This window comes from Lepidochelys olivacea (assembly GCF_965140295.1).
Source record: "Lepidochelys olivacea isolate rLepOli2 genome assembly, chromosome: 13".
NCBI classification, from domain to species: domain Eukaryota; kingdom Metazoa; phylum Chordata; order Testudines; family Cheloniidae; genus Lepidochelys; species Lepidochelys olivacea.
In genome coordinates this window covers 36,340,348-36,361,224 of record NC_140423.1, presented here as the reverse complement: position 1 = coordinate 36,361,224, position 20,877 = coordinate 36,340,348, and the positions used below count along the sequence as shown (strand labels likewise).

General features: G+C 43.8%; 1 protein-coding gene and 1 pseudogene across 2 annotated transcripts; one reads left to right on the top strand and one right to left on the bottom strand.

Annotated features, from left to right (window-relative positions):
• Positions 1 to 3,768: 3,768 nt before the first annotated feature.
• Positions 3,769 to 15,184, top strand: LOC311529496 (olfactory receptor 10A4-like; annotated as a pseudogene). Its single transcript has 3 exons — positions 3,769 to 3,792; positions 11,914 to 12,526; positions 14,864 to 15,184. The product of its transcript is annotated as an olfactory receptor 10A4-like (transcript).
• Positions 15,185 to 19,068: 3,884 nt separating this feature from the next.
• LOC311529495 (olfactory receptor 6N1-like) lies at positions 19,069 to 20,025 on the bottom strand (the record flags this gene model as incomplete). Its single annotated transcript, XM_084645441.1, has 1 exon — positions 19,069 to 20,025. The coding sequence occupies one exon, from the start codon at positions 20,023 to 20,025 to the stop codon at positions 19,069 to 19,071; it is 957 nt and encodes a 318-aa protein (XP_084501567.1).
• Between the last annotated feature and the right edge of the window lie 852 nt (positions 20,026 to 20,877).

The following is a 20,877-nucleotide window of genomic DNA, read 5'->3' as shown; positions in this document are numbered from 1 at the left end:
ATCAAATCCCCCCTCTTTCTTCTCTTCCACAGACTAAACAATCCCAGTTCCCTCAGCCTCCCCTCATCAGTCATGTGTTCCAGTCCCCTAATCATTTTTTGTTGCCCTCTGCTGAACTCTTTCCAATTTTTCCACATCCTTCTTGTAGTGTGGGGCCCAAAACTGGACACAGTACTCCAGATGAGGCCTCACCAATGTTGAATAGAGGGGAACGATCAGGTCCCTCGATCTGCTGGCAATGCCCCTACTTATACACCCCAAAATACCATTGGCCTTCTTGGCAACAAGGGCACACTGTTGACTCATATCCAGCTTCTCGTCCACTGTAACCCCTAGGTCCTTTTCTGCAGAACTGCTGCCGAGCCATTCGGTCCCTAGTCTGTAGCAGTGCATGGGATTCTTCCATCCTAAGTGCAGGATTCTGCACTTGTCCTTGTTGAACCTCATTAGATTTCTTTTGGCCCAATCCTCTAATTTGTCTAGGGCCTTCTGTATCCTATCCCTACCCTCCAGCATATCTACCTCTCCTCCCAGTTTAGTGTCATCTGCAGACTTGCTGAGGGTGCAATCCACACCATCCTCCAGATCATTTATAAAGATATTGAACAAAACTGGCCCCAGGACCGACCCTTGGGGCACTCCACTTGATACCAGCTGCCAACTAGACATGGAGCCATTGATCACTACCCATTGAGCCCGACGATCTAGCCAACTTTCTATCCACCTTATAGTCCATTCATCCAGCCCATACTTCTTTAACCTGATGGCAAGAATACTGTGGGAGACCATGTCAAAAGCTTTGCTAAAATCAAGGAACAACACGTCCACCGCTTTCCCCTCATCCACAGAGCCAGTTATCTCGTCATAGAAGGCAATTAGATTAGTCAGGCATGACTTGCCCTTGGTGAATCCATGCTGACTGTTCCTGATCACTTTCCTCTCCTCTAAGTGCTTCAGAATTGATTCCTTGAGGACCTTCTCCATGATTTTTCCAGGGACTGAGGTGAGGCTGACTGGCCTGAATAAGAGTATCCACACAGGGAGTGGTACCAGTATAAGTATATTGGTTTAACTATAGGAGTATAATTATCCCAGTGTAACTGGTAAAACTTTCTTATGCAGACAAGCCCTTATTATTCAAAATAATGTTATTTTTTTCTTTGTCTTTTCAGTTTTTCTTTCTCCCGCACCTGTCCCCCAATTCAGTCTTGTGTTTCCTTTTCCTGTTTTGCTACTGAACTCTGTTGAAAATCTATGATTTTGGAAAGTTTGTTTGTTTTGAAGAAGGTACATCACCAACAGGAATTCACTAAGTGTGTCAATAAAGCAGTCAGACATGGGTTAAGGAGAGAGAACACATTTTGGCTTTAAGAACAAAACAAAAGAGATTGAGAAGATTAGGAAGATTTAGGAATCATAGAATCATATAATATCAGAGTTGGAGGGGGCCTCTGGAGGTCATCTAGTCCAACCCCCTACCCAAAGCAGGACCAATCCCAACTAAATCATCCCAGCCAGGGCTTTGTCAAGCCTGACCTTAAAAACTTCTAAGGAAGGGAATTCCACCACCTCCCTAGGTAACGCATTCCAGTGTTTCACCACCCTCCTAGTGAAAAAGTTTTTCCTAATGTCCAACCTAAATCTCCCGCACTGCAACTTGAGACCATTATTCCTTGTCCCGTCATCTGCTATCAATGAGAATAGTCTAGATCCATCCTTTTTAGAACCACCTTTCAGGTAGTTAAAAGCAACTATCAAATCCCCCCTCATTCTTCTCTTCCGTAGACTAAACAATCCCAGTTCCCTCAGCCTCTCCTCATAAGTCATGTGTTCCAGACCCCTAATCATTTTTGCTGCCCTTCGCTGGACTCTCTCCAATTTCTCCACATCCTTCTTGTAGTGTGCGGCTAAAACTGGACACAGTACTCCAGATGAGGCCCCACCAATGTCGAATAGAGGCGAACTATCAGGTCCCTCGATCTGCTGGCAATGCCCCTACTTATACACCCCAAAATACCATTGGCCTTCTTGGCAACAAGGGCACACTGTTGATTCATATCCAGCTTCTCATCCACTGTAACCCCTAGGTCCTTCTCTGCAGAACTGCTGCTGAGCCATTCGGTCCCTAGTCTGTAGCGGTGCATTGGATTCTTCTGTCCTAAGTGCAGGACTCATCAGATTTCTTTTGGCCCAATCCTCCAATTTGTCTAGAGCCCTCTGTATCCTATCCCTACCCTCCAGCATATCTACCACTCCTCCCAGTTTAGTGTCATCCACAAACTTGCTGAGGGCGCAATCCACACCATCCTCCAGATCATTAATGAAGATATTGAACAAAACCGGCCCCAGGACCGACCCTTGGGGCACTCCACTAGATACTGGCTGCCAACTAGACATGGAGCCATTGATCACTACCTGTTGAGCCCGACAATCTAGCCAACTTTCTACCCACCTTATAGTGCATTCATCCAGCCCATACTTCCTTAACTTGCTGACAAGAATACTGTGGGAGACCATGTCAAAAGCTTTGCTAAAGTCAAGAAACAATACATCCACTGCTTTCCCTTCATCCACAGAACCAGTAATCTCATCATAGAAGGCGATTAGATTAGTCAGGCATGACTTACCCTTTGTGAATCCATGCTGACTGTTCCTGATCACTTTCCTCTCCTCTAAGTGCTTCAGAATTGATTCCTTGAGGACATGCTCCATGATTTTTCCGGGGACTAAGGTGAGGCTGACCGGCCTGTAGTTCCCAGGATCCTCCTTCTTCCCTTTTTTTAAAGATTGGCACTACATTAGCCTTTTTCCAGTCGTCCGGGACTTCCCCCGATCGCCATGAGTTTTCAAAGATAATGGCCAGTGGCTCTGCAATCACATCCACCAATTCCTTTAGCACTCTCGGAAGCAACGCATCCGGCCCCATGGACTTGTGCATGTCCAGTTTTTTTAAACAGTCCCGAACTGCTTCTTCCTTCACAGAGGGCTGGCCACCTCCTCCCCATGCTGTGCTGCCCAGTGCAGTAGTCTGGGAGCTGACCTTGTTCGTGAAGACAGAGGCAAAAAAAGCATTGAGTACATTAGCTTTTTCCACATCCTCTGTCACTAGGTTGCCTCCCTCATTCAGTAAGGGGCCCACACTTTTCTTGGCTTTCTTCTTGTTGCCAACATACCTTGTTACTCTTAACATCCCTCGCTAGCTGCAACTCCAGGTGTGATTTAGCCTTCCTGATTTCATTCCTACATGCCCGAGCAATATTTATATACTCATCCCTGGTCATTTGTCCAATATTCCACTTCTTGTAAGCCTCTTTTTTGTGAGGAGCCTCATAACATTTTCAAAAGTATTTAGAAGCCAAAGTCCCATTTTCAAAAGTGCCTTAGCGACAAATTTTTTAAAGTATTTAGGTGCCTAAAGCATCTAGGCGCCGAAAACTCATTGATTTCATTGGGTGTTTGGCACCCAGATGCCTTTGAAAATCCCACTAGGCACCTAAATACCTTTAAAAATCTGGCCCTAAAACAAGTTTGAACACAGGACTTAGGCTCTTAAATACTTAGACTCTTAAATAGAAATCAGTTTTCTAAGTGTCTTAGGTACTTTGGAAAATAGGATTCAGCATCCCAAATCAAATATAAATTTTACTCTTAATTTAAGAAGAATGGTAAGGACGTTCTAAGGAATCTAGGGGAGTTAGGCAACCCTTTGAAATTCAGTGGAATTTGGTTGTATAGCTGCCTTCGGCTCCTCTGACAATCCCTGCCAAAATGACAAAGAGGGAACAAGAAAAGGTAAGTAAAATAAGGGATGGTATCAAATAGATCAGCCATGAACTTCTATTCACTCTTTTTCGTAAAGCGTTGCCACTGAACGTTGTATTTAGCTCATTTAGGATTTATGAAGGAAATAATTTTTACACAATGTGGATAGAGCCTGTGGAAACTCACTGCCGAAGTAAAGGGACAGTAGGAGACAGAAAAAGATAATCCATTTCTATGGGTACAAAGGTTATCCACAAATACACAAGTTAGCTGAAAATGTACAAAGAATATCAGCTTCCATTCTTCAAGTCATAGGTCATCAAGTAACTGCCAGGGTTTGGGGATAAACTTTCCCTAACATGGGCTGGGATTTTCAACGTTAGTTAGGCATCCAACTCAATTGAAAATCAATGGGAGTTGGGTACCTATCTCTCGTAATTGTCCTCTTAAGGATCCTACATAAGAACATAAAAACGGTCATACTGGGTCAGACCAAATGTCCATCTAGCCCAGTATCTTCTGACAGTGCCAATGCCAGGTGCCCCAGAGGGAATGAACAGAACAGGGAATCATCTAGTGATCCATCCCCTGTAGCCCATTCCCAGCTTCTGACAAACAGAGGTTAGGGACACCATCCCTCCCCATCCTGGCTAAAAGCCATTGATGGACCTATCCTCCATGAATTTATCTAGTTCTTTTTTGAATGCTCTTATAGTCTTGGCCTACACAACATCCTCTGACAAAGAGTTCCTCAGGTTGACTGTCTGTTGTGTGAATAAATACTTCATTTGCTTTTTTTTAAACTTGCTGCCTATTAATTTCATTTGGTGACCCCTAGTTCTTGTGTTATGAGAAAGAGTATATAACACTTCCTTATTTACTTTCTCTACACTAGTCATGATTTTATGGACTCCTATCATATCCCCCCCTTAGTCGTCTATTTTCCAAGCTGTAAAGTCCCAGACTTATTAATCTTTCCTCATATGGAAAGTGTTCCATATGCCTAATAATTTTTTATGCCGTTTTCTGAACCTTTTCCAATTCCAATATATCTTTTTTGAAATGAGGCGAACACATCTTTACGCAGTATTCAAGATGTGGGCAAACCATGGATTTATATAGCAGCAAAATAATATTTTCTGTCTTATTATATATCCCTTTCCTAATAATTCCCAACATTCTGTTAGCTTTTTGGACTGCTGCGGCACACTGAATGTATGTTTTCAGACAACTATCCACAATGACTCCAAGCTCTCTTTCTAGAGTGGCAAAAGCTAATTTAGATCCCATCATTTAATATGTACAGTGGGAATTATGTTTTCCAATGAGCATTACATTGAATTTCATCTGCCATATTCACAAAAAGAAAAGGAGGACTTGTGGCACCTTAGAGACTAACAAATTTATTTGAGCATAAGCTTTCGTGAGCTACAGCTCACTTCATCGGATGCATTCAGTGGAAAATACAGTGGGGAGATTTATATACACAGAGAACTTGAAACCATGGATGTTACCATACACACTGTAATGAGACTGATCACTTACGGTGAGCTATTACCAGCAGGAGAGCGGCGTGGGGGGAACCTTTTGTAGTGATAATCAAGGTTGGCCATTTCCAGCAGTTGACAAGAATGTCTGAGGAACAGTGGGAGGTGGGGGGGGGGAATAAACATGGGGAAATAGTTTTACTTTGTGTAATGACCCATCCACTCCCAGTCTTTATTCAAGCCTAAGTTAATTGTATCCAGTTTGCAAATTAATTCCAATTCGGCACCTGGAAATCCTGGAGCCTTGTGCCTGGAGCCTTCACCAATCACTCATCTCAGGCATTAGCACCCTGACAGCAGGATTGCCAGACTATGGAGACTCCCTCCTCAGGCCCTACGCTACCAGCACTCCCAGATATCTTCGAGACACCACTGACTTCCTGAAGAAACTACAATCCATTGGTGATCTTCCTGACAACACCATCCTGGCCACTATGGATGTAGAAGCCCTCTACACCAACATTCCACACAAAGATGGACTACAAGCCCTCAGGAACAGTATCCCTGATAATGTCATGGCAAACTTGGTGGCTGAACTTTGTGACTTTGTCCTCATCCATAACTATTTCACATTTAGAAAAGGAGTATTTGTGACACCTTAGAGACTAACCAATTTATCTGAGCATAAGCTTTCATGAGCTAGATCTACTCACTTCATCGGATGCTGTAGCTCACGAAAGCTTATGCTCAAATAAATTGGTTAGTCTCTAAGGTGCCACAAGTACTCCTTTTCTTTTTGCGAATACAGACTAACACGGCTGATACTCTGAAATATTTCACATTTGGGGACAATGTATACCTTCAAATCAGCAGCACTGCTATGGGTACCCGCATGGCCCCACAGTATGCCAACATTTTTATGGCTGACTTAGAACAACGCTTCCTCAGCTCTCGTCCCCTAATGCCCCTACTCTACTTGCGCTACATTGATGACATCTTCATCATCTGGACCCATGCAAAAGAAGCCCTTGAGGAATTCCACCATGATTTCAATAATTTCCATCCCACCATCAACCTCAGCCTGGACCAGTCCACACAAGAGATCCACTTCCTGGACACTACAGTGCTAATAAGCGATGGTCACATAAACACCACCCTAAACCGGAAACCTACTGACTGCTATTCCTACCTACATGCCTCCAGCTTTCACCCAGATCACACCACACGATCCATTGTCTACAACCAAGCTCTACGATACAACCGCATTTGCTCCAACCCCTCAGACAGAGACAAACACCTACAAGATCTCTATCAAGCATTCTTACAACTACAGTACCCACCTGCTGAAGTAGAGAAACAGATTGACAGCGCCAGAAGTGTACCCAGAAGTCACCTACTACAGGACAGGCCCAACAAAGAAAATAACAGAACGCCACTAACCATCAGCTTCAGCCCCCAACTAAAACCTCTCCAAAGCATCATCAAGGATCTACAACCTATCCTGAAGGACGACCCATCACTCTCACAGATCTTGGGAGACAGGCCAGTCCTTGCTTACAGACAGCCCCCCAACCTGAAGCAAATACTCACCAGCAACCACACACCACACAACAGAACCACTAACCCAGGAACCTATCCTTGCAACAAAGCCCGTTGCCAACTGTGTCCACATATCTGTTCAGGGGACACCATCATAGGCCTAATCACATCAGCCACACTATCAGAGGCTCGCTCACCTGCACAACTACCAATGTGATAGATGCCATCATGTGCCAGCAATGCCCCTCTGCCATGTACATTGGTCAAATTGGACCGTCTCTACTTAAAATAATAAATGGACACAAATCAGATGTCAAGAATTATAACATTCAAAAACCAGTCGGAGAACACTTCAATCTCTTTGGTCACTCGATTACAGATCTAAAAGTTGCAATTCTTCAACAAAAAAACTTCAAAAACAGACTCCAAGGAGAGACTGCTGAATTGGAATTAATTTGCAAACTGGATACAATTAACTTCGGCTTGAATAGAGACTGGGAGTGGATGGGTCATTACAGAAAGTAAAACTATTTCCCCATGTTTATTCTCCCCCTCCACCCCCTCCCCCCACTGTTCCTCAGATGTTCTTGTCAACTGCTGGAAATGGCCCACCTTGATTATCACTACCAAAGGTTCCCCCCCACGCTCTCCTGCTGTTAATAGCTCACCTTGAGTGATCACTCTCGTTACAGTGTGTATGGTAACACACATTGTTTCATGTTCTCTATGTATATAAATCTCCCCACTGTATTTTCCACTGAATGCATCCAATGAAATGAGCTGTAGCTCACAAAAGCTTATGCTCAAATAAATTTGTTAGTCTCTAAAGTGCCACAAGTACTCCTTTTCTTTTTGCGAATACAGACTAACATGGCTGCTACTCTGAAATCTGCCATATTGTTTCTCAGTCACCCAGTTTTGTGAGATCCCTTTGTAACACTTCACAGTCTGCTTTGGACTTAAATATCTTGAGTAGTTTTGTATCATCTGCAAAATTTTCACCTCACTATTTACCCCTTTTCCAGATCATTTATGAATATGTTGAATAAGACTGGTCCCAGAACAAACCCCGGAGGGACATCATTATTTACATCTCTCCATTCTGAAAACTGACCATTTATACCTACCCTTTGTTTTCTATCTTTTAACCAGTTATAAATCCTTGAGAGGACCTTCTCTCTTATCCCATTACACCTTACTTTGTTTAAGAGCCTTTGGTGAGGGATCGTGTCAAAAGCTTTCTGAAAATCTAAGTACATTGTCATAAATATAAAGGGAAGGGTAAACACCTTTAAAATCCCTCCTGGCCAGAGGAAAAACCCTTTCACCTGTAAACGGTTAAGAAGCTAGGATAACCTCGCTGGAACCTGACCAAAATGACCAATGAGGAAACAAGATACTTTCAAAAGCTGGAGGGAGAGAGAAACAAAGTCTCTCTCTGTGTGTGTGATACATTTGCCGGGAACAGAAAGGAATGGAGTCTTAGAATTTAGTAAGTAATCTAGCTCGAGATGCGTTAGATTCTGTTTGTTTAAATGGCTGAGAAAATAAGCTGAGCTGAATGGAATGGATATTCCTGTTTTTGTGTCTTTTTTGTAACTTAAGGTTTTGCCTAGAGGGATTCTCTATGTTTTGAATCTAATTACCCTGTAATGTATTTACCATCCTGATTTTATAGAGGTGATTCTTTTACTTTTTCTTCTATGAAAATTCTTCTTTTAAGAACCTGATTGCCTCTTTCATTGTTCTTAAGATCCAAGGGTTTAGGTCTGTGGTCACCTATGTAAATTGGTGAGGATTTTTATCTAGGCTTCCCCAGGAAAAGGGGGTGTAGGGTTTGGGGAGGATTTTGGGGGGAAAGACTTTTCCAAGCGGGCTCTTTCCCGGTTATATATCTGTTAGATGCTTGGTGGTGGCAGCAATAAAGTCCAAGGGAAAAAGGAAAATAGTTTGTACCTTGGGGAAGTTTTAACCTAAGCTGGTAAAAATAAGCTTAGGAGGTTTTCATGCAGGTCCCAACATCTGTACCCTAGAGTTCAGAGTGGGGAAGGAACCTTGACATACACTATATCCACTGGATCCCCCTTGTCCACAAGCTTGTTGACCCCCTTCAAATAATTCTAGTAGATTGGAGAGGCATGATTTCCCTTTACAAAAACCATGTTGACTCTTCCCCAACAAGTTATGTTCATCTGTGTGTCTGACAATTCTGTTTTTTGTTTACTATACTTTCGACCAATTGGAAAGTCAGGCTTACTGGCCTGTAATTGCCAGGATCACCTCTTGAGCCCTTTTTAAAAATTGGCATCACATTCGCTATCCTCCAGTCATTTGGTACAGAAATGATTTAAATGATAGGTTACAAACCACAGTTCGTAGTTCTGCAAGTTCACATTTGAGTTTCTTCAGAACTCCTGGGTGAATACCATCTGATCCTGATGACTTTTACTCTTTATTTTATCAATTTGTTCCAAAACCTCCTCTAATGACACCTCAGTCTGGGACAGTTCCTGAGATTTGTCACCTAAAAAGAATGGATCAAGTTTGGAAATCTCCCTCACATCCTGAGCCATAAAGACCGATGCAAAGAAGTCATTTATTTTCTCCGCAATGGCCTTAATGTCCTTTAGTGCTCCTTTACCATCTTGATTGTTCAGTGGCCCCACTGGTTGTTTAGCAGGCTTCCTGCTTCTGATATACTTAAACGTATTTTTGCTATTACGTTTTGAGACTTTCGCTAGCTGTTCTTCAAATTCTTTTTTGGCCTTCCTAATTATATTTTTCCACTTCACTTGTCAGAGTTTAATCATAGACTCATAGAATCATAGAATATCAGGGTTGGAAGGGACCTCAGGAAGTCATCTAGTCCTCAAAGCAAGACCAATCCCCAATTAAATCATCCCAGCCAGGGCTTTGTCAAGCCTGACCTTAAAAACTTCTAAGGAAGGAGATTCTACCACCTCCCTAGGTAACGCATTCCAGTGTTTCACCACCCTCCTAGTGAAAAAGTTTTTCCTAATATTCAACCTAAACCTCCCCCACTGCAACTTAAGACCATTACTCCTTGTTCTGTCTTCTTCCACCACTGAGAATAGTCTAGAACCATCTTCTTTGGAACCACCTCTCAGGTAGTTGAAAGCAGCTATCAAATCCCCCCTCATTCTACTCTTCTGCAGACTAAACAATCCCAGTTCCCTCAGCCTCTCCTCATAAGTCATGTGTTCCAGACCCCTAATCATTTTTGTTGCCCTTCGCTGGATTCTCTCCAATTTTTCCACATTCTTCTTGTAGTGCCCGAGCAGCATTTTTATACTCTTCCCTGGTCATTTGTCCAATTTTCCACTTCTTGAAAGCTTCTTTTTTATGTTTAATATCCTCAAGGATTTCACTGTTAAGCCAAGCTGGTCGCCTGCCATATTTACTATTCTTTCGACACATCGGGATGGTTTGTCCCCGTAACCTCAATAGGGATTCTTTGAAATACAGCCAGCTTTCCTGGACTCCTTTCCCCCTCATGTTATTCCCCCAGGGGATCCTACCATCAGTTCCCTAAGGGAGTCGAAGTCTGCTTTCCTGAAGTCCACGGTCCGTATTCTGCTGCTTACCTTTCTTCCCTGTGTCAGGATCCTGAACTCGACCAACTCATGGTCACTGCCTCCCAGATTCCTACCCACTTTTGTTTCCCCTACTAATTCTTCCTGGTTTGTGAGCAGCAGGTCAAGAAAAGCTCCCCCCTAGTTGGCTCCTCCAGCACTTGCACCAGGAAATTGTCCCCTACATTTTCCAAAAACTTCCTGGATTGTCTGTGCACCGCTGTAGTGCTCTCCCAGCAGATATCAGGATGATTAAAGTCGCCCATGAGAACCAGGGCATGCGATCTAGTAGCTTCTGCGAGTTGCCGGAAGAAAGCCTCATCCACCTCATCCCCCTGGTCCAGTGGTCTATAGCAGACTCCCACCACTACATCATTCTTGTTGCTCACACTTATCATAGAATCATAGAATATCAGGGTTGGAAGGGACCCCAGAAGGTCATCTAGTCCAACCCCCTGCTCAAAGCAGGACCAATTCCCAGTTAAATCATCCCAGCCAGGGCTTTGTCAAGCCTGACCTTAAAAACCTCCAAGGAAGGAGATTCTACCACCTCCCTAGGTAACTCAGTCCAGTGTTTCACCACCCTCTTAGTGAAAAAGTTTTTCCTAATATCCAATCTAAACCTCCCCCACTGCAACTTGAGACCATTACTCCTCGTTCTGTCATCTGCTACCATTGAGAACAGTCTAGAGCCATCCTCTTTGGAACCCCCTTTCAGGTAGTTGAAAGCAGCTATCAAATCCCCCCTCATTCTTCTCTTCTGCAGGCTAAACAATCCCAGCTCCCTCAGCCTCTCCTCATAACTCATGTGTTCCAGTCCCCTAATCATTTTTGTTGCCCTTCGCTGGACTCTCTCCAATTTATCCACATCCTTCTTGAAGTGTGGGGCCCAAAACTGGATACAGTACTCCAGATGAGGCCTCACCAATGTCGAATAGACATTCTAATAGACACTTCTAAACTTAATCCAGAGACACTCAGGTTTTTCTGCAGTTTCATACCGGAGCTCTGAGCAGTCATACTGCTCCCTTACATACAGTGCTACTCCCCCACCTTTTCTGCCCTCCTGTCCTTCCTGAACAGTTTATAACCATCCATGACAGTACTCCAGTCATGTGAGTTATCCCACCAAGTCTCTGTTATTCCAATCACATCATAATTCCTTGCCTTCACCAGGACCTCCATTATGCTCTGTCCTTTTTATTTTCTTCACTAACATTTAACTTTCACTTTTTAAAGGATGCCTTTTTGCCTCTCACTGCTTCTTTTACACACTCACCTATAGCATCAGCTTCTGGCTACTGATGGAGACAACGTACAAGATGATAAGAAACTATCTTCTGATGTGGTGTGGCAATTGTTATATTCTTGTTTCCTTACAATGTTTTAAAATGATCATTAACTTAGTCCTCGAAGAGTGGGGCAGGAGACTGAGTTTGCTTCTTGGACATTTTAAGGTGAACTGGCTGAATACTGATTCTAGTTATTCTGGTATATTTGTATATTGTTATTACTTTTCTTTATTGAGATAGCTGCATGGAAAGGAGGAAAGGAAGTGGGGAAATCAGATGTTCATCAGAGAATTCATCCTTCTGGGATTGGAGAATCTCCCTGAACTGCAAGTTCTTCTCTTCCTCCTGTTCCTAGTGATCTACATTGTGACCATGGTGGGAACATTCTCATCATTGCCCTAGTTGTGGCTAATCGACACCTTCATACCCCCATGTACTTCTTCCTGGGGAACTTGTCCTGCCAGAGACCTGCTACAGTTCCATCATCCTGCCCAGGATGCTGGCCAGTCTGCTGACCGGGGACAGAAACATTTCTGTTAGTGACTGCATCACGCAACTTCATTTTTTTGGTTTCCTGGCAGCTACAGAATGTTACCTCCTAGCAACGATGTCTTATGATCGGTATCTGGCGATATGCAAACCACTGCATTATGCCATCCACATGAATGGTAGGAACTGCCTCTGGCTGGCATCTGGGTCTTGGATCAGTGGATTTCTGGGCAGTACAATAATGACATTTTTGGTATCACAATTAACTTTCTGTGGCCCAAATGAAATTGACCATTTCTTTTGCGATTTCACCCCAATGATTAAACTCTCCTGCAGTGACATCAGCCTGACCTGGGAAGCAAAAGTGGGATCAGCCTGACCTGGGAAGCAAAAGTGACATCAGCCTGACCTGGGAAGCAAAAGTGGATGGGAATCTGGGAGGCAGTGACCATGTGTTGGTTGAGTTCAGGATCCTGACACAGGGAAGAAAGGTAAGCAGCAGGATACGGACCCTGGACTTCAGGAAAGCAGACTTCGACTCCCTCAGGGAATGGATGGGTAGGATCCCCTGGGGGACTAACATGAAGGGGAAAGGAGTCCAGGAAAGCTGGCTGTATTTCAAAGAATCCCTATTGATGTTACAGGGACAAACCATTCCGATGTGTCGAAAGAATAGTAAGTATGGCAGGCGACCAGCTTGGCATAACGGTGAAATCCTAGCAGATATTAAGCATAAAAAAGAAGCTTTCAAGAAGTGGAAAATTGGACAAATGACCAGGGAAGAGTATAAAAATATTGCTCAGGCATGTAGGAATGAAATTAGGAGGGCCAAATCGCACCTGGAGCTGCAGCTAGCAAGAGATGTTAAGAGTAACAAGAAGGGCTTCTTCAGGTATGTTGGCAACAAGAAGAAAGCCAAGGAAAGTGTGGGCCCCTTACTGAATGAGGGAGGCAACCTAGTGACAGAGGATGTGGAAAAAGCTAATGTACTCAATGCTTTTTTTGGCTCTGTCTTCACGAACAAGGTCAGCTCCCAGACTGCTGCGCTGGGCAACACAGCATGGGGAAAAGATGGCCAGCCCTCTGTGGAGAAAGAGGTGGTTAGGGACTATTTAGAAAAACTGGATGTGCACAAGTCCATGGGGCCGGATGAGTTGCATCCGAGAGTGCTAAAGGAACTGGCGGCTGTGATTGCAGAGCCATTGGCCATTATCTTTGAAAACTCATGGCGATCGGGGGAAGTCCCGGACGACTGGAAAAAGGCTAATGTAGTGCCCATCTTTAAAAAAGGGAAGAAGAAGGATCCTGGGAACTACAGGCCAGTCAGCCTCACCTCAGTCCCCAGAAAAATCATGGAGCAGGTCCTCAAGGAATCAATTCTGAAGCACTTAGAGGAGAGGAAAGTGATCAGGAACAGTCAGCATGGATTCACCAAGGGCAAGGCATGCCTGACTATTCTAATTGCCTTCTATGACGAGATAACTGGCTCTGTGGATGAGGGGAAAGCAGTGGATGTGTTGTTCCTTGACTTTAGCAAAGCTTTTGTCACGGTCTCCCACAGTATTCTTGTCAGCAAGTTAAGGAAGTATGGACTCGATGAATGCACTATAAGGTGGGTGGAAAGTTGGCTAGATTGTCGGGCTCAACGGGTAGTGATCAATGGCTCCATATCTAGTTGGCAGCCGGTATCAAGTGGAGTACCCCAAGGGTCGGTCCTGGGGCCGGTTTTGTTCAATATCTTCATAAATGATCTGGAGGATGGTGTGGACTGCACTCTCAGCAAATTTGCGGATGATACTAAACTGGGAGGAGTGGTAGATATGCTGGAGGGCAGGGATAGGATACAGAGGGACCTAGACAAATTGGAGGATTTGGCCAAAAGAAATCTGATGAGGTTCAATAAGGATAAGTGCAGGGTCCTGCACTTAGGACAGAAGAACCCAATGCACAGCTACAGACTAGGGACCGAATGGCTAGGCAGCAGTTCTGCGGAAAAGGACCTAGGGGTGTCAGTGGACGAGAAGCTGGATATGAGCCAGCAGTGTGCCCTTGTTGCCAAGAAGGCCAATGGCATTTTGGGATGTATAAGTAGGAGCATAGCGAGCAGATCGAGGGACATGATTGTTCCCCTCTATTCGACATTGGTGAGGCCTCATCTGGAGTACTGTGTCCAGTTTTGGGTCCCACACTACAAGAAGGATGTGGATAAATTGGAGAGAGTCCAGCGAAGGGCAACAAAAATGATTAGGGGTCTGGAACACATGACTTATGAGGAGAGGTTGAGGGAACTGGGATTGTTTAGTCTGCAGAAGAGTAGAATGAGGGGGGATTTGATAGCTGCTTTCAACTACCTGAGAGGTAGTTCCAGAGAGGATGGTTCTAGACTATTCTCAGTGGTGGAAGAGGACAGGACAAGGAGTAATGGTCTCAAGTTGCAGTGGGGGAGGTTTAGGTTGGATATTAGGAAAAACTTTTTCACTAGGAGGGTGGTAAAACACTGGAATGCGTTGCCTAGGGAGGTGGTGGAATCTCCTTCCTTAGAAGTTTTTAAGGTCAGGCTTGACAAAGCCCTGGCTGGGATGATTTAATTGGGTATGGGTCCTGCTTTTGAGCAGGGGGTTGGACTAGATGACCTCCTGAGGTCCCTTCCAACCCTGATATTCTATGATTCTATGATTCTATGACCACCCTGGTGACTCAGATACTTTCTTCCACTGAAACCCTGATCCCGTTTCTTTTAACCATGACATCCTGTGTTTGCATCATGATCACCATTCTTAGGATCCCTTCCACCAGCAGGAGGCAAAAGGCCTTTTCCACCTGCTCCTCTCACCTTGACGTGGTCACAATTTTTTATGGCACCATAATTATCGTCTATGTGATGCCAAAAAACAGTACACTGAGAGAGCTGAGCAAAGTGTTCTCCATCTTCTACACCATCCTTGCTCCCCTGGCCAACCCCCACATCTACAGCCCGAGAAACAGAGAGGTCAAGGAGGCCCTGAGAAAAGTTTGCTCTTAGTATCTTGCATTCACGTGTTTTAATGCATTGGAATAAATCAGTCTGGATTTATTAGCCAGGAAGCACTATTTAGGACACATCTAGCTCTGGCCGACCCCCTCATCTACAGCCTGAAAAACAATGAGGTCAAGGAGGCCTTCAGAAAAGCTCTCAGTAAACTCATTGCACAAAATTCTCAGCACCGTCTCTGTAGAAGTAAATGGAGCTATGCTGGTTCAACCAGCTGATTGGCTGCTCCATGGTGATCACAAGACATCAGATGGGATTCATTAAATGAGAATTAATCCCTATGGTTTAAAAAGTCTGGTTGGGCTGCAACTAGGTTGATGAACACTCAAACCATCCGGCACCATCATAAAAGAATGTTGGGATGTATTGAGTTCTCAGACAACTGCATCGACTTTAGGACAGGTGTTTGCTTCACTTCGCACCTGTGGGATGCATGGGGTGGGTTGTGGGGGGTAGTGGGTGTCTCAGGGGTGCAAAGGAGGCTAAATAATGAATCCCACCATGTGGAGGATCTGAAATGGAGTAGATAAATCTGACCAAGATTGCAACAGACAAGATCCATTCTAGGGTTGAAGGTGCTAAAATATATAACTCGGTGAAAACATCATTTACCGATGGCTGTCTGTCAGGGTTTCCTCCCCACTCTGAATTCTAGGGTACAGATGTGGGGACCCACATGAAAGACCCCCTAAGCTTATTTTTACCAGCTTAGGTTAAAAACTTTCCCAAGGTACAAACTTTGCCTTGTCCTTGAACAGTATGCTGCCACCACCAAGTGATTTAGACAAAGAACAGGGAAAGGACCACTTGGAGTTCCTCTTCCCCCAAAATATCCCCCCAAGTGCTTACACCCCCTTTCCTGGGGAGGCTTGAACAGTTCCCAGCAAAGGTATCACACAGACAGACAAAAGCCTTTCCCCCCCCCTCCAGATTTGAAAGTATCTTGTCCCCTCATTGGTCATTTTGGGTCAGGTGCCAGCCAGGTTACCTGAGTTTCTTAACCCTTTACAGGTAAAAGGACTTTGCCTCTGGCCAGGAGGGATTTTATAGCATTGTATACAGAAAGGTGGTTACCCTTCCCTTTATTTTTATGAAAATGTCCATGGTGGTTGTCTATGTAGCATTTTAATATTTTGACTAATATTTCCATTATAATGAAACAAAAACAAAGCAAAGTATCAGTCTTATTTATTGTGTCTGTCTTTCCTTTCAGTTAATACACTTCTCATAATATCTGCAGTTATGAGCATTCATTTTCAGATATCAGTTTTGGCAGCAGAGAAATCAAGACTGATCAAAGGTCAACAAGCAAAACAAAATGACACACACAACACAAACATAAAATCTTCCCTCTTTTCTTCACATTACAATCCACCAGCTCAAGCCAGCTTAGACTTCAGTAAGCATTTAGCAAGTGGCATGATGATCTAAATCAATGGTTTTCAACCAGTAGTTTGTGGACCTCTCGGGGTCTGCAGACTATATCTAAGATTTTCAAAAGGGGTCACACCTCCATTTGAATTTTTTTAGTGGTCTGCAAATGAAAAAAAATTGAAAACCACTGATCTATATACAAGGCTCTTGTTTTGAGGTCGGGAAACACCAGCTTCAAATCCTTAGCCAAATCTAGCTGTTAGTAGGAAAGTTATTGCATGATGAGAGATCTCTTCACGGATATACTCTGTGTTTGACATAGGAATCACTTAGTGAAATTCTACAGCCTCGTAGGGGTCCTTTCTTCTGCTAAAATTGACAGGTGAAGTTGTGTCTTGGCTTTTACTTCAATAGGACCAAGATCTCATGTACTGCCCACTGAACAGAGCCTGGCCCATTGACCAAATCATGGGAGTGAAATTTAGGAGAGTTGGGAACACATGCTGGGTGTGACACATATGGTATAATTTATTAATCCCATATCATGTTGGCCTTGTTGTACAATGGGGTTTTCTGCCCAAATGTTTTTGATTCAGGTGCTTCTCAGTGGAGGTGAGGGGGAGTGATTCAGGATGGTTCAGGCAAGACATAAAAACAAACACCTGACATGCTTGGCTTTTGGGGAGAGGTATCAGCATACATTGAGTAGTATGATTCCTGGACCCATCTCAATCTTGACTGACCTGGGGAGAGGAAAAATTGCTTCCCGAAGGCCTGCCTGTACCTCCCTACACATGCTTGGGGTGGGACTGATGCCATGACCTTAGCACTGATTGACCAGAGTGCATGCCAAGAGGGGTGTGAAACATTTGATGGGGGTATGGAAAAGTTTGCCTGAGTGCCTGAAAAAGTTTGACAACTTGGGATCACCTAAATTATTATCCTGGAATGGTTGATAGGGAGCAACAGAGCGTAATGATGGGGAAGGGGTGGCTATACTGTATAATGGAAACTAGGGGCAGCAGAGAGTAGGGACAGGGAAGGGGCAGCTATACTCTATAATGGGCACGAGAGACAGTTGGGGGTGAGGGATGGGAAAGGATCAACCATCTCACCAATTTAAGTGCATTTAGGATCAGATTCTGATCTCAATTCCAGCTGAATATGGAACTCTGAAGTCAAAGCCTTTCCTTCCTGTTTCCAACAGTCTAACTAAGGTCAGAATCTGGCCTGTTATCACTGACATTGTACATACTGTTACATTTTCATTCCATCCAACCATTATAACATAGACAAATATCCTTCCAAGCATTAAAATCATGATTCATCATTATATTTCATGTTCTCCCCACATAGTCTTTCGTGAAATAAGGATGAGTGGGAATTGTTGCTAGCAAAGCTTTGATGCACAACATTATTCCAAATGGAGGTAGACTGGGTCCATGTTAAAGTATTTTAGATTAGGTATTTCTGTTTGGTTAGTTGGGAAGAACAATTGTCTACTTTGTTTTGTAGTGAGAAATATAAAGATAACCTTATTCATCCCCAAGAGCTGGAGAAAACAAACCAATTCTCTTCAGGGAAAGAGATGACAACAAGAAGATGCTTTCAAAGAAGCATCCCACAGCAAATGGTAGCTTCTACATAGCTGGGGTATGTAGTATTCCAATGTGCAAAGGCAATAATGATATAGACTATGGATAAAATGTTCAAAACACCTAAGTGATGTATGTGCTTAAGTCCTATTGTAAATCAATGGGATCTAGGATATATGCAGTTGTGTCTTTTCTAAAGCCCCACCAGGCCTGATGTTGACCTAGGAATACCTAGCATCTTTAGATGCCCTCACTGTGGTGTTGTGTATATTACTCTGATTCCCCTTAAATTACTACCCACAATTGATAGAGGAATCCTTAGGGCCTGCTGCAGTTCTTTCAATCTTCTGTGTTCACAGGACTTTGAGCCATATCAAAGCAGTCCTGTAGGCTCAATAGGAAAGCAAGCCAAAATCATCAAAGTTAATAATTTTGGCACTGTCCCTGAAGGGTTTGTGGAAAGGTGCCTTACCTTTTCCATCCTGCCTGTTTTTTTTTTAAATAGTCGCCTGTTGAGTTAACCCCATATTGTCATACAGAAAACAGTGTCAGTAACCAGGCCAACATACAACATTAGTAAATTATTACACAGCAGCTCCAGATCCATGCTCTAGTTTCACACCAGGTTCCTGGGATGCAGGGATCATTGAGTGAGACTCTCTGCCCTTGTTTGTATGGGAGGTCAGATTAGATGCACATAATGGTTCCTTCTGGCTTTTAAATATAAGGATCTATGAACAAATGAAAGCTGCAGATGGAGATGGTGCTTATTTCAGTGGTTTCTTAGGAGTGAACCAAAATTGCCAAGACTATGATAGGGAACAAGACATTGATTGATTGCCTTTCAGATTCAAAAACAGCTCAGGGTATCACGTTTTAGTGTAACCTAAATGAGTTAGCTCAGTGTCACCAAATTCTCACAAAAGCCACAAATCGATTGAGAGATTTCCTCAAAGCCTCCTTGACCTCTTTGTTTCTCAGGCTGTAGATGAGGGGGTTGAGCATTGGAGTCAGGACTGTGTAGAAGACAGCGAACACTTTGTTCAGGTTTCTCAGTGTATGTGTTTTTGGTACGACATACACCATGATTAGGGTCCCGTAGAAGGTTGTAACTACAATCAGGTGAGAGGAGCAGGTGGAAAATGCCCTTTGCTTCCCAGTAGTGGATGGGATTCTTACGACAGTGGCTATGATACAGATATAGGATGTCAGGGTGAATAGAAATGGGGGAAAGATATCTATGGAAGCAAAACAGAAAGCAACAAGTTCTATCAAGTAGGTATCACTGCAGGACAGTTGGACCACTGGGGTAAAGTCACAGAAGAAATGGTCAATTTTACTGGGGCCACAAAAAGTTAATTGTGACATCAAACATATTAATATGGTGACAACCACAAAGGCAATGATGCAAGATCCTGCTGCTAACTGGAGGCAAAACTTGCCATTCATAACAGTTCCATAATGCAGTGGTTTACATATAGCTAAATACCGATCATAAGACATCACAGATAAGAGGTAACATTCTGTAGCTGCCAGGCCACCAAAGAAATAATACTGTACAAAACAACCACTAACAGAAATGGTTCTGTCCCCAGTCAGGAGACTGGCCAGCACCCTGGGCAGGATGGTGGAGATGTAGCAGGTCTCTAAGCAGGACAAAATCCCCAGGAAGAAGTACATGGGGGTGTGAAGGCACTGATCAGCCACAACTAATGCTGCAATGAGGATGTTTCCAGCCAGGGTCACAATGTAGATCAGTAGAAAGAGCAGGAAGAGAAAGCTCGTCAGTTCAGGGAGGTCTCCAAAGCCCAGGAGGATAAATTGCTTGACGGCCGTTTCATTTCCTAGTTCCGTGTCTGCCATGGGTTCTACCTTTGGAAGAGAAAACTGAACTGGCAGCTGAAAAACATCAGGGTACTTTTCAATGTACTGCTTCTATTTCATTGCACAAAGGCTTAGTCCCCCATATCCCCTTGTGGTGATTTGTCCGAATGGCTGATGCATCATCTGACCTTCTGCTTTGGATCATGTATATTCCTGTTTCCCACCTTCTCCAAGAAAAGATCAAAGAAATTCTCTACTGATCCATACCCCTGACAGAACTCTGAAAGTTTCATTTTTTTATCCTCAGTGGTACCCTAAACTCCTATTATTTTACAGCAGAAACAATATCCTAGGCTGGGATTTCACTTCTGATCATGTTTGCTTTTTTTCCCCCTTGTTTCAGGAAATAGACATTAATAAGAACATAAGAATGGCCCTACTGGGTCAGACAAAAGGTCCATCTAGCCCATTATCCTGTCTTCCAAGAGTGGCCAGTGCCAGGTTCCCCAAAGGGAATGAACAGAACAGGTAATCATCAAGTGATCCATCCCCTGTTGCTCATTCCCAGCTTCTGGCAAACAGAGGCTAGGGAAACCATTCCTGCCCATCCTGGCTAATAGCCATTGATGGACCTATCCTCCATGAATTTATATAGTTCTTCTTTGACCCCTGTTATGGTCTTGGCCTTCACAACATTGTCTGGCAAGGAGTTCCACAGGTTGACTGTGCACTGTGTGAAGAAATACTTCATTTTCTTTGTTTTATACCTACTGCCTATTAATTCATTAGACAGGGCCATCCCTAGCCATTTTGGTGCCCTACACAGCCCCCCTGAGGGCTGTGGGGGGGCAGGCCTCCTGGGGGGGCAGGAGCAGGCTTGGGGGGCAGGTG